Source organism: Hydractinia symbiolongicarpus, chromosome 5 (assembly GCF_029227915.1).
Source record: "Hydractinia symbiolongicarpus strain clone_291-10 chromosome 5, HSymV2.1, whole genome shotgun sequence".
In the NCBI taxonomy this organism is placed as follows: domain Eukaryota; kingdom Metazoa; phylum Cnidaria; class Hydrozoa; order Anthoathecata; family Hydractiniidae; genus Hydractinia; species Hydractinia symbiolongicarpus.
The window spans coordinates 6,934,530-6,947,858 of record NC_079879.1 but is presented as its reverse complement, the minus strand read 5'-3'; the positions used below and the strand labels follow the sequence as shown (position 1 = coordinate 6,947,858).

The 13,329-nt window shown below is 34.4% G+C and overlaps 1 protein-coding gene across 1 annotated transcript in view; it reads right to left on the bottom strand.

Annotated features, from left to right (window-relative positions):
- The window catches only part of LOC130644459 (uncharacterized), a 31,616-nt gene that overhangs the window by 6,278 nt on the left and 12,009 nt on the right, over positions 1–13,329 (bottom strand). The window contains exons 7-17 of the mRNA XM_057450079.1: positions 12,997–13,101; positions 12,709–12,828; positions 10,869–10,973; positions 10,034–10,151; positions 9,301–9,515; positions 8,990–9,139; positions 6,926–7,090; positions 5,796–5,951; positions 2,961–4,323; positions 2,446–2,628; positions 433–957 (exon numbers count right to left, since the gene is read on the bottom strand). Of these exons, the coding sequence (XP_057306062.1) occupies positions 433–957; positions 2,446–2,628; positions 2,961–4,323; positions 5,796–5,951; positions 6,926–7,090; positions 8,990–9,139; positions 9,301–9,515; positions 10,034–10,151; positions 10,869–10,973; positions 12,709–12,828; positions 12,997–13,101 (3,205 nt within the window). The remainder of the gene's footprint in view (positions 1–432; positions 958–2,445; positions 2,629–2,960; positions 4,324–5,795; positions 5,952–6,925; positions 7,091–8,989; positions 9,140–9,300; positions 9,516–10,033; positions 10,152–10,868; positions 10,974–12,708; positions 12,829–12,996; positions 13,102–13,329) is intronic.

The following is a 13,329-nucleotide window of genomic DNA, read 5'->3' as shown; positions in this document are numbered from 1 at the left end:
ATACATTATACTGCTAAAATTTTTTTGCGCTAATGTGAAAGATAAACAGGATAAAATAGCAACTGGAAACAGGGTCTTATACCGCGAAATGTAATGTCCACGAAATAATTCTTGACACATAGTTTGAGAAAATAAATTTCCGTGAAAAGACACAATTTCGGAAAATTATACTATTACATATACTAAATACTTAGGCCATTTATAGTAGAAAGGTCATTTTTGTTAAGGATAATAATGTTTTAAAAACCCAACGACTTTCTCAAGTTTTATTAAAAAGCAAAAATATTTTTTGCAAGTCACGCAATCGCAAAAATTAGTTCCCAAGAAAAATCTTTTCAATATACGAAATTTAATTCTCGCAAAATTTAGTACCCTTAAGGTAAATAACACGCAAAAACTGTAAAAATAGAAAAACTTAAGAAGCTACCATACCTGCAACAAACAGCGTATCATAGTCATGCGTTGAGTCCACCAATAAACAGTATATATTATTATCATAAAAGCCAGCTCCATGGACTGTGAGCTCTTCACCACCACTTGTTGTCGCGGACTTAGGAACCACTTTTACAACTTTCACGCATGACTGATCAAAGATGGGATCACTAGGACTCAAACAATAACCACACAAGTCAATCTTTTTCCCGCTATTTGGAACGTCATCACATCCTTTGCAAGTGGAGTCGTCACCATTGCACACGCCACATACGTCGAGTAAATCGTATCTTCCCTTTCCTGTCAAACCTCCTGAACAAACACCGCATTTATCAATTTTGGCACGCCCAAAACAAGTGCCATGGCAATCTTTGAAGTTTCTCTTTGATTTCCCCCCTTTCATTTGGCAGATGTTACATTCCCCGAAATCTGATTGGCCGCACGTACCAGCACAATCTTTCATGAAGTTGTAGGATAACCCAGTGGTTCCGCCCGTGCAGTTTCCACATTTGTCGATTACAGCGCCTAAAGAATAATTTTAAAAGAATAAACTTTTCTCGTATTGTACCTGTGTTCATGAGAATAAGTTTGCTAAAGATTTTAAGTTGATACAGCTTCAAGGAAAACAGCTACACAGTGGTGTTCACTGTAGTAAAAAGTTTTTTATTTTCTTCTCTATCATTCCATCTCTTATTTTCAAAAGGAGGTTTGGATACAGAAAATATCAAAAGTTTGTAGTGGGTTCAAATTTTCTGTATAATTTTGAATTTTATATAAGGATTTCAACATTATTATTTAGTTAAAGGGGCTACGAAACGATTCAATAAACTTTTCCACCGCCATTATTTCAACTTTCGTGTAAGTCACTAAAAAGTTAAAACCAACACCCGTGTTGAAACCCCTTTAATGTAAAAATGTATGAAAAAACCTGCGGTATATCAAGAAAATCGGATACGAGAAATGACTATTGGAGCTCCGATGTGTCAGACCTTTCTAAGCTTTTCTAAAATTGCATTAAATTGATGAATTAAAATTAAGGTGTAAAATGTCGCGTTAAGATTGATAAACCACTTCCCCTAAACTTCAGATACTAAGAAAGAATACAAAAGTCTACACAATAAAACAATGATTTTCTATCTATGGTAATTTTTAATGAAAAAATACCTTATAATCTATATTATAATACCCGTATACGTCCGTCCGTCCGTCCGTCTGTCTGTGACGCAAAATGGTAGCTTAGCTGCGATGGGCGAACCCGTGGATTTTTCCACAGACTAACGACTAGTATCCCACTAATTCGCAAACAATTGTTTTTCTTAAAGTTATCCACACCCTTTATATGCAACATATAATTTATATTATGGAAACGAATAATAAATAATAACTTATAAGAGCATCGATTCACAAAAATAGTAACTGTAAATCACGATTTTTGGGAAATCTTAAACATGTACCGCGAATCACGAATTTTAGGAGGTCTGATCGCAAACACTTGTCCCGTAACTATTACTGTCGCGAATTATTTGTAATATTAAGATCTAGTTACTGTTATATCTGAATAATCGAGACGTTACAAACATTATGCACTTTTGTAAATAACTTAGTTTTAAAAATAGATCACAAAAGCACGATTTCATTTATCTGTTTAGTAATAGCCGCATTCCGTCTATCTGTTTGTGCGCGAGAAAAAAGTCGTGTTACGGAAACACGAAATGCAATTTATAATGGACAGGCGACCCCGTGGATTTTTCCACGGGCTACCGGCTATCCCTTTAATAATAGCCGTCGATCGTCTGTCTGTCAGCGAAAGACGCGTCCTGTAACGAAAACACGAAATTTGATATATAAAGGACAGGCGACCCCGTGGATTTTTCCACGAATTAGTCACGCAAAATGGTACCGCAAGTAGAGAGAGGCACGTATTGAGATTATAAAAAACCCTGGGCGAACCCGTAGATTTTTCCACGGGCCACAGACTAGTTACATACAATAGTTAAAATCATAATACCATACCAGAATTTAAAACACCATCGCAACCGACACAGCGCTTCCCATTTCCTCCACATATTCCACACTGATCATAATTTGCCATTGAACCAGGCTTATCATTGCACCCTTTACGAAGCTGCACTCCAAGAACAGGTCGCGAATAGGCTCGAGAATTAATGATTTCTTCAATGGTATGGTTGTTTAAACCTGTTTAAAGAATGCTGTTAAAGTACTTTACTTGACTGTAGAATGGAGTAACTTTCACTTATAGCTCGTTATTTGTGCAATATTTTTATTTGTAATAGAAAAATGGCAGCATGTAAAGAGTACAAAGTCTTGTTTAAAGACGTGCTTTATGTAATTTTAATAAAAATATTAAATCCGAGGTATCTTTATTTTTTTCGAAAATAATACTTAATATCAAAAGAATTAAAAAGCACAAAAAAGTTATTCTTTTCAGGTATTTTAACGACTTTCCTGAACCCTGTATTTTTCAACTCAGTAAAATGGGGTTAAAAACACTAAAAAACAAGCGTTACCAAGTTGACTTCCGTCGGTGCGATCCCAAAAGCTAAACACAAGGTATGCGTTCTCTACTGCCATGCTGTACGTCCAAAGAAGATCTTTGTTCAGCAGAAAACGTATTCTTTGACTAGCTTCCAAATGATATGAATTAACCAACGTATCAATTGGATGTTGGTTATATTTAAATGGATCCATTTGATTTTCTATTGCAATATCTACCCAATTTCCCTCAGAATGCTGGACTTGCCATTTACCATAAGCATTTACCGAGGCTACCTTATAGACAGCAATTCCAATATCTGTACCTTGTTCAACATCGTATACATTGCTACCTTGTATTAAGTCTCTGACCAGGAATCCATCGTTAGGGTTAGTGGTAAGGTTATATGGAATAGAGGGTAGAACAGCTAGTCCATTATCATAATCAGGAGAATCATTAATTGGAAGGACTGCCACATTAATTGTCACCGTTTTGCGCGTTGTAAGAATTGATTTTGCTAAGCAATCGCATATGTCGATATCAATAGTTATGTTGCCAAAATAGTCGTGTCTAGGTCTGAATACAAATCGAGCATGTTGGTAATCTAACGACGCGTGGCTTGCCTGCAGGTAAGGGTGTTTTACTCCGTAATTTGTATAAACTTCTAACTCCATTCGACCAGCTTCTGGGTGATTATTGTGTATTAGGGCAACTGGCCTTGACAGTTCGAATTGTTCTATACTTACACGGAATAATGACAATTCTTCTTGGGGAATTATATGTCTATATTCGTCAGGTATCTCTTGTCCATTTTTTTCCACTGGCGTGTGTATATTAACAATGTCTTCCACCATTATACCTTTATTCCAATAGTCGTCCTCATTTAAAATATATGTTCTATTCGAGAAATACACTGTAAAATTAGACTTTGTTGGGACCGGATGAATAATCATAAACGCTCTTTTCACAACGTTCATATAACTGGGATTGGTTGCTTGTCCCAATGGAACACCAGAGTAATCATCGTAGTAATATAACATTCGAACGCCAAAACTGATTTTACTTTGATGGTATCGAATCAAACTGTCCGCACTTAGTTTGACTCCAGTCTCTACAGGGATATCAGACAGTTTTTTCCAATGACCATCGATATTATATTCCCAGGAGCCATCATTTTGGAATTTGTCATATCTATTCATGAGGCTGATGTTACCATTAGAGAAGGTCTTAACAGCAGTTGAAGGACTTATTGAGGAGTTGGAGTACATTCTGGGAAGCATGAACGATGTTATATCAGGAAAAGAACTGTGTCCACATGGTACCCATTCAGGAAAGCATGTCCTTTCTGACAGACAGTACTTAAATCCAGCAGGGCATCTCTCAGAACACTTGTTGATCTATAGAATAAAACATTGACATATAATATTGAACACGAACAGGGATAGATTGGGATAATAAATTTTGGTTTGTTATCTTACCCACAATTTTCCCAGGCACCCCATACCCCAAATCCTCCTAGGCACCTCATAATATTTTATTATAATATTTATTTAATTAGATATTAGTTGAAATGGCACCTGTTACTCACAGCATTTGCACTGCTCTAATTCTACAGACAATTGCACGAGAACTAAAACTAGCTTTATTTAATTTGCAGCCAATCAGTATCCACTACTCCTGGTTTTGCTGCAGCATGGCATAATGCAGCATATTCATCGTGACATGGTTTGCAATTTTCGACCGTTTCATTATTATAACGCTGTTAAAACGCTGTTATAACGCCGTAATAACGCTTCCACTTTTAACGTTGCTTTAAAACTTTGATCTACAAGCGTTAAAAGGGCGTTAAAACACCCAGCGTTATAACGCGTTAATAACACTATCCCATCATGTTTTGTTTTTAGCAGCGTTTTTTCGAATCCCGTTAAACAAAATTCGATCATGAAACAATAACTTTGACTTCGCGTTCAACGAGTTTAAAAAGTAAACTTTAGATCAGAAATTTTATTATTAATTTATTTTCTTTCCAACTTACACATTGTCGTCAGTGTTAGCCAGCGTGCAATTATATTACGTTGTTATAAAAAAAGTTTATTTACAACAACGTGTGAAGGTTCCATTTATATTTAGCTACTATGTTTTAGAACAAGTGTTCTAAAAAATAATAGCTGCAAATGTTTTATTTCGTCGATAACAATCTTGTCAAAAACCCGTTTGACATATCGTAAGATGAAAACAGGATCGTAGAAAGTGAAAAGATCACCGTAGATTGTTGAAAAATCATGAAAACGGCATCGTAGAAAGTGAAAACATCGCCGTAGATTGTTTAAAAATCATGAAAACAGGATCGTAGAAAGCGAAAACATCGCCGTAGATTGTTTAAAAATCATGAAAACAGGATCGTAGAAAGCGAAAAGACCGCCGTAGATCGTGTAATGTGAAATGATGGTTGAGACGATCCCTTATAACGCGTTATAACGGTTAGAATAAGCTTTTAAGTGTATGGCGTTATAACGCTTGTATAACGCCTCAATGAACGACGGTTGCTGTAAAGAAGCGTTTTAACGCGTTATAACGGTTAGAAATCATAGTTTTGGAACGTCTGTCTGAGCATTGTTCGAAAGTTTTCTACGTTCGAAATTTTGTGAAATCTGTAACGCTGTTATTAATGCGTTATGACACTTCTAAATGATGAGCCAATCAGTTTAAAGTAAGCAAGATGAACTTTAACACTGGTATACTTTTTACAGTCCGCGTTATAACGTGTTAATAACGCCGTTAAAATATCAAATAAAGTTAAAAAGCAAACGTTTGATAATAGCAAACCATGTCACCATGCTTTTTAAATTAAACATAATTGAAAGCATACCTCGTACAACTTTTTAATCATCGACAGGCCTTCTTCGTCTGTTGTGAACAAATTTGGATTCTTTTTTTTCATTTCATTATAGCTTTCTAAGTTTTCGGCTTGACCAAATATTTTACCTTCAGTGCCAATTATCGAAGCATAGAGTGAACATGTTATCTAAATGTAAATAAACTATTCACAAAATCTTGGCCTGCAATTCCAACGAAAATATTAAAACAATGGCCCTTTATCAGCCATTCTAAGAAAATGGCAAACAGCAACTCGCGAACTTTCCGCAACTGGTAGGCTTCAGAAGTACTACTTTTTTAGATGTGTAGGTTAGGTAAGCAGATACAAAATAATTTACGTTAGGGCACGCAAAAACCACGAAGTTTAAGAAAAATGGCCACGCTATGTTTGCAGCAATTACCACATTTCGGGAGTCGGCAGTCGGCAAATAATCTATGACAAAAGAACAAGTTGAATTGCGTGAATTTAGTATAAAAAATTGCCTAAATAACTCCTTGTGGTGAGGGGTTTCGAAATTTTTCAATTTACCAACTTTCTATATATTGAATATAAAGAAAATAGTTACAACAACGATTACATATTCTAATGGAAAACTTAACAGACTAAAACATTGCGACCCTCACATGATAGTTTGAAACAACGATTATAATTTTAGGTATATTTGAAGCAAAAATATAGCATTGACGGCGCACTTTTAATTTTTGAACAATTTGACAAGACGTTTAATGTCATCATCATATTTAACATGTTTCGCTTGCCCACTGTGCTAATTTTTTTAAATACAAAGCAGTTCCTATATCTTGTCAATTTTTTTTGCAAAGATGGAACCAATTTTTGATGTTATCGCATATTTAGCATGTTTTGTTTGTTCAATATGTCAATTATCGCGAAAATACGGCATTTTATAAATAAAATGACGTCGGCTGATATTTTTGCGTTATACTTTCTGTTTTTTTGAAGGAAAAGGAGAAACAGTCGTTTGAATAAGATATTTATTGCCTTAAGTCTAAAATAATCTTTTAACCCAGAAAATAATAATACGCCAGAGTAAACAGTTTTACAACGCATCAAAATAATTAAAGAATAATCCCTATGCCAGAAAAATTAATAAATATTCTTACTGTAGCTTTCTTTAGAGGATTGGTCATTCTTTCTCGGCCACAAAAAGGAAAAAACGTCGCTGTGAGCTCATTGACTTGAATTACATCATTTACATTATCATCCAATGGCTGTCCTGTTGTTTCATCAAATTTGCAAGAATCATCAAATGTGTCGTTTCTGTTGATCTGATAATAACATTTGCAAAAATATAGATACAGCAAATACAATATAAACGTAATATTATTATTTATAGATTATGTCATCTGATTTTAAAATTTTGTAAAATATACAGAGCTTTCCCAGTTTTTTTGCAATTTTAATTTTTCAGGCCTAATTATTATATACAGTATACTTTCAAATTAGCGGACACTATCTGTGTATGACCAAAGCGTCCGCTAATTCGAAGTCTCCGCCCTTTGGAAAGTTTTACATTTTAAGCCGCAAATTAGAAAATAAAGCCGATTTTTGTGTCACAAGGAAAAATAACAAATGATCTCTGTAATAATAATAATAGAGTATGTCTGTCTGTGTGTCTGAGACTAGTCGTTAGTCGCCCATCCTTTAAATTTACCCGTCGCAACAAAGTGGACAAAAATATATCGCATTTGATATTTGTGTTTCCGTAGCACGTCTCTCTTACTCAGCGGGCGGTCCGGGCAGAGACAGACAGACGACGGCTATTATTAAAGACACTAGTTGTTAGCCCATGGAAGAACCCACGGGTTCGCCCGTCCTTTATATCTACCCGTCGCAACAAAGTGGATAAAAATATATCGCATTTGATATTCATGTTTTTGTAACATCATTTTCCAACTCAGCGGGGGGTCTGCGTAGAGACAGACGGACGACGGCCATTATTAAAGAGATGTCTACACTTCTTGTTTTATAACTAGCTAGCTAGACAATCTCTTGGTCGGCTGCTAATATTAATTTCAGCATAAGTAGCGTGTAGTTACATACAGTTAAAACTAATTGAAGCCATAAAAGTTTCTTGCCAAAATGTATTTTCCAAATATTTTTTTCTGATACAAAACATGTATGCACAGTGTCGGCCATCTTTATTGTTTACAGTTAGATTCAGCGTGAATATTTCACGGACCGAGTGACGTTTTATCTTTCGCATAATTAGGTGGATATTCTCGACCAAATGATGGATAAGTGATTAAAGATTCTATTTTTTTAGTCTTTACGCTTATAAAGTTGTTGATAAAGAAAACTGACAATTAAAGGGTAAAAGCAAACTAGACACAAAAGTTGTAAAATGTTTGAAATAACTGTTAGAAAAACTATTCATTTTTGTCTATTTTTCTTTGCTCGCTTTTGATTTTTTTGGACTGCCGCTAATTGGAGAAAGAAAAGCCATATTTGCTCTTTAGTGCAAAAAATATTGTCCGCTAATTAGAGTGTCCGCTAATTAAGTGTCTGCTTTTTGCAAAGTTTTTTGTGATACTTTGACTAGAAAACGGCCGGTGTATGACCAAAGTGTCCGCTTTTTAGACTGCCCGCTAAGTGGAGAGGATACTGTATCACAATGACTGAGCATTATTTTTATCAGCTACAAAAAAGAATATTTATCCAGAAAAACAAGAAAAAGAACATAAAAAAAATCATTTTGTTTTTCCAAAAAAATAGGAAGATAGATTTTAATGAAAAGACGTTTCTAATTGAAATCCGCGAAAATTAATATTCGCGAAAATTTGTTAACTTAAGGATTCCGTTGTTAGGAAGTGCCTCCCACGCTATATTGACCGCCAACTAATTAGAATTTACGTACAGTTATCTTCGCGAATTTGGGAGTTTTTTTTAAGTTTCATAGGCACACAGACACAAAAGGTATCTCTGAAAAACACTTACAAAATGTAATGAAATGTATCAATTTAGAGAAAAATGATTTTTGGACTTTTTTTTCTAGTGGTTTTTAAGGTCATCTAGTCCGATTTCAAAGTTTTTAAGGTCCAGCTGACACCAATTTAAACAAAAAAGTATCAAAATAAATCTTTTTATTTTTTAATCCAATGATGTAGGGTAAAACGTTGGTTATAAAGTTTATTCTTTCCTCACCTTATGCCACAAATATTCCTCACCTTACAGATGTCCATTCCCTCATAATAATTTTGAACATGGCAATTTAAAAGACCTGCCAGCATATGGAGGTATGCCTTAACGTGAAGTTTAACTGCATGCATCATACATTCTGGCGTAGACAGCTGTTCTACTGATTCGCAGTCAGATTCCTAAAAACAGAATAAGAAAACCTTTGGTGAAAACCAGCGATAGCAGGGGTTAAGAAGCGATGAAGCAGAACTAGGATAGTCAATCTCAAGTTGTCGTAGGATAATATGTTTTACGTATGATTGATTTCCTGTCCGTATAAAGCGAGTAAATACTGAAAAACCTGTTTTATCAAACCATCTCTAAATGCATTTTGTTCCCACGTAGTGTCATTTCCCTCGGTTGCAGACAATACAGTGTTTATAGTCTTAATGATGAATTCAGCTTCCAACAATCCGGAGTGGGTATTTGCTATCTCTTCACCAGCCTGTATGTTTTTGTCGATGTCATTTAACTTTGCATCTGAGTGAGTATGGTGATGGTTGGACATTTGTTGTTCTACAATAGACAAGTAGATTTGCTAAACAATTGTGTTTTACCTTGAATTCTATAAAAGATGGCTATTTTAGGGGAACTCATTTTTGCGAAGTTTGCAAAGTTTTGTCAATTTCGCGAAAATTAGTTCCTGCAAGAATTTTTGGGGAACTTACTGCTCGCGAAATTCCTAGCTTGTTCTTTTTTATTTTTGTAAAGCAATTTCAGTTCTTCTTCTTTTGATTTGTCTATATGGTATGTGAATTTCAACTTCTGCTCTCCTATGTCTCCTAAAGCCCTTGAAATACGGAATACCTTAAAAATTTCTTTTTAGCGAAATTCCCGAAATTTAATTACAATTTAAATTTGATTAAAATTAGTTATCGCAAAATTATTTAAAAAAAACATTTGATGTAAAAATTAATTTCGGTAATATACTTAAACCTCACTAACTTCTGTGCGATGACTGGTTCAAATTTCGCACTGCACATAAATTTTCGCATAAGACTAATAACAAAAAAAGATTCTACAAAATCGTTTACCAAGTTTCTTTAGACACCATCTTGAGGCAGAGATTAGATTTGGCAACGCCTGATACTTTGCTAATGGTGATACCGTCAGATTTGCGTTTTTGCAAACTTCTGAATGATGACAGTTATCCTTCAACAACAAAAAAGAAGTTGCTATGTAAACTGTTTTTTTTTTTCAATAAATTAAAATTTTTATATATTTAACTAAACTTTGACGTAGTACATACAAATGCCGTGCAGTAAATAGGCCAAAGCCGTAATCTTATCGCAAATAAAAGTTACAAGAGCTGAATATTTGTAGAGTTTGATTTGAAATTAATTAAATCCAGACGGGAAAATGCATTTTTTGGCATTACAGAAGGTAAATTTAAAAACGTCAATGTGCAACAATTATGGCTTTTTGTAGTCCAAGCATCGACTTTGCAAGAGAAGGGTCATTTTGACTGTTGTCTTTCAGCCATGTAGATATTCACTCGACGAATTTGTGCCTAGCTCAACACGAAAGCAAGTTAATTAAAATAGTCGTTCAGATGTGGAAATCTACGGCAATTTACCAGTCGGGGAAACCCACGGGATTCTGCCGTCAATCGCTACTATCTTTGCCTCACAAAAGGAAAGTTGGGTATCATAGTACAGACTAGTCGTTAGCCCGTGGAAAAATCCACGGGTTCGACCGTCCTTTATATTTACCCGTCGCAACAAAGTGGATAAAAATATATCGCATTTGAAATTCGTGTTTCCGTAACATCATTTTCTAACTCAGCGGGGGGTCCGCGCAGAAAAAGACAGACGACGGCTATTATTATAGAGATGAATAATAAGGACAAATTCTGGCAACCTTACTAACCTTAACAGTGCAGTTTCGACAATCAACATATCCTCTCATCAAGTTAAAAGCCACGTGGAAAAATGCTGGGGGAGATTCTCTTACTCTTTTCTCAATACATTCTCTCTAAGAAAAGAATTCTAGATATTAATACTCTATGGTTACAATTTATGAAACGAGAACGCATGACAAAAATTTCCGTTCATACTGACATTTCCCCTCGCCTGCTGCTAATAGGGATCTTTTCTGGCATCTAGGCTGAAAGATTTGTTCATGTGAATTTCGTGAACTTTTCAAATAACTTACTTAAAGGTTTGTCCACTGAAGTAATTCTTTTTTAAGTGTATTTTTCCTTTGAAATATGTTTTTGCGTGTAAAAGCACTACATTATTTTTTATCTGATAAACGCTTAACTGAATCGCCTTAAACTAAGTCTGGGTATTATGTAAAAATGTGACGATAAATCAAACAATTATAAGTGAACACAGGATTTTTAATAATCTTAGAAATCTTTACATTCTTTGTTAAGCAACTTTTAAGCAACACGAGCTCTACAATAAAAGAATCCAACTATTATCTGAGGTGGAAGAAAATTTGACATGGTTAAAATGGACGAATTAAAAATTTGTTAAATTTTACAAGGACTTTATATGGCGAATGGTGTCAAATGTAATGAGTTGTTTTGAAAATCAAGTCATATTTAGTGACAAAATAGGTTGAAAAATACAATATGTATTTTTGAAAGATATATCATGTTTATTCATTACCAATTATTATTTGTAAAGGTTTGACCTCAAAACCAACGTCTTTAAAATAGTTTTCAATTTCTAAAAAAAATTTATTGCGCTGAATTAGCGTTATTTTGACTAGAATCGTCCTCTTAAACCTTTGGATATGCTAAATAACATTTATTTCGCTACCAGAAAATTTAAAAAGAATGTTAAAATTTGTTCTAGAACGGAAGTAAAAGTTAACCAGGAAGTGGCATTTCAAATAAATTTTTAAAGCATGACGCAACAATCTAACACGCAATAATTTATTGCCATCACTTTGTTAATTTGATGTCATAATATAAATTATCGATTAAGCGCCCCTCTCGGCGCACACTCTAGTTTGTAAATATTTTAATAAGCGCCCTTTTTCAATAAGCGTCCAGGGGCAGTTACAAATATAATATTAGAGCCAAAAGGAGCGATTATTTAAACTTTTTGGAAAAACTACTTTTAACCCTAAATAACATTTCATGTCAAATTTTAATGTCTATCTTTTCGTTTAAAGAGTGTGTTATTAATTTAATTAACGCAGAAAAAATTTAACTATAAAAATCATGTTAAAAAAACCCGGGACCAAACAGGGTTAAGGTACGCGGTTCGCTAATTGAAAATCAGTGCTAGCCCGGTAATGATTTTCAAAACCTCAGTTCTAAAGTAATTTATCACGCGGATCCAATATTGTCATTCCCAAAGCCGCTGAATCAGTAGAGCTTATAGAAAATTGCGCAAACTGTAAATAAGGAGAAGAATCATAAGGCTGAATTGGGAAAAACTGTGCAAATAACATATAAATCTATTAAAAAGCAGCCCTTTGTTAAAAGGAGCAACGCTTTATCATTTGTGTTTATCTACCATCTTCTTTAAATTGTGGCTGAGATATATCGTGTTAGGGTGAGAATGTTACATCCGGTGCAGAGAGAGAACTCCTCCTGCAATCTTAGAGATATTTAATTAAATTTATCATTGTTCACCATTTTCATAATTAATTGCATTCAACACCACGCGATGTCTACTAGAAAACGCTAAGATGAATGTTTTTATAAAAGTCAGAAAGGGAAAGAAACGTGACAAGCTTTTTTTTTACTTACGTCATAAGGAGAACATTCCATTAAAACAGAATATGTATTTGTAATCCACTGCTGACGTAGCATGTATAATGACGTATCATATACACCACAAGAAGAAGAAGAGTTGCTCAAATGTGAGGTCTAAAAAGAGTTTAAAATTTTTCTTCATTAATTCATTGTTATAATTGTAAGAAAATATATTGTTCTTTTTCTAGCGACTCACAAAGATTTATGACTCAAAACCTGGTTAATGTTTGTCGTGACAATGTTACTGGAATGTATACTAAAGACATGACATGTGGTATATACCTGGTTGTATACACAGCTTTTACATCCCAAAATATCTTTTTGTAATATTGAAATCAAATGCATTTTCTCAACGCGATAGGGGTCGCTGAATTCCCCACATCTTTCCTAAAAATAAACCATTTATTGGAAAATAAACAACATGAAATCAACAGTAGTGAAAAAATATGACGTCTTCACATTTCTTTACAAGAGGTGGAGCTTAAAAAGCTTTTTAGAGGAAAACATTTGAGCATAAAAACGAATATTTAACGTGGGGTTTATAACTAAAGCGAAGAACTATATATAAACCAAATTGACGTAAGAGAGCCTTCTGCGTGGGTAAGTTCTAAATCT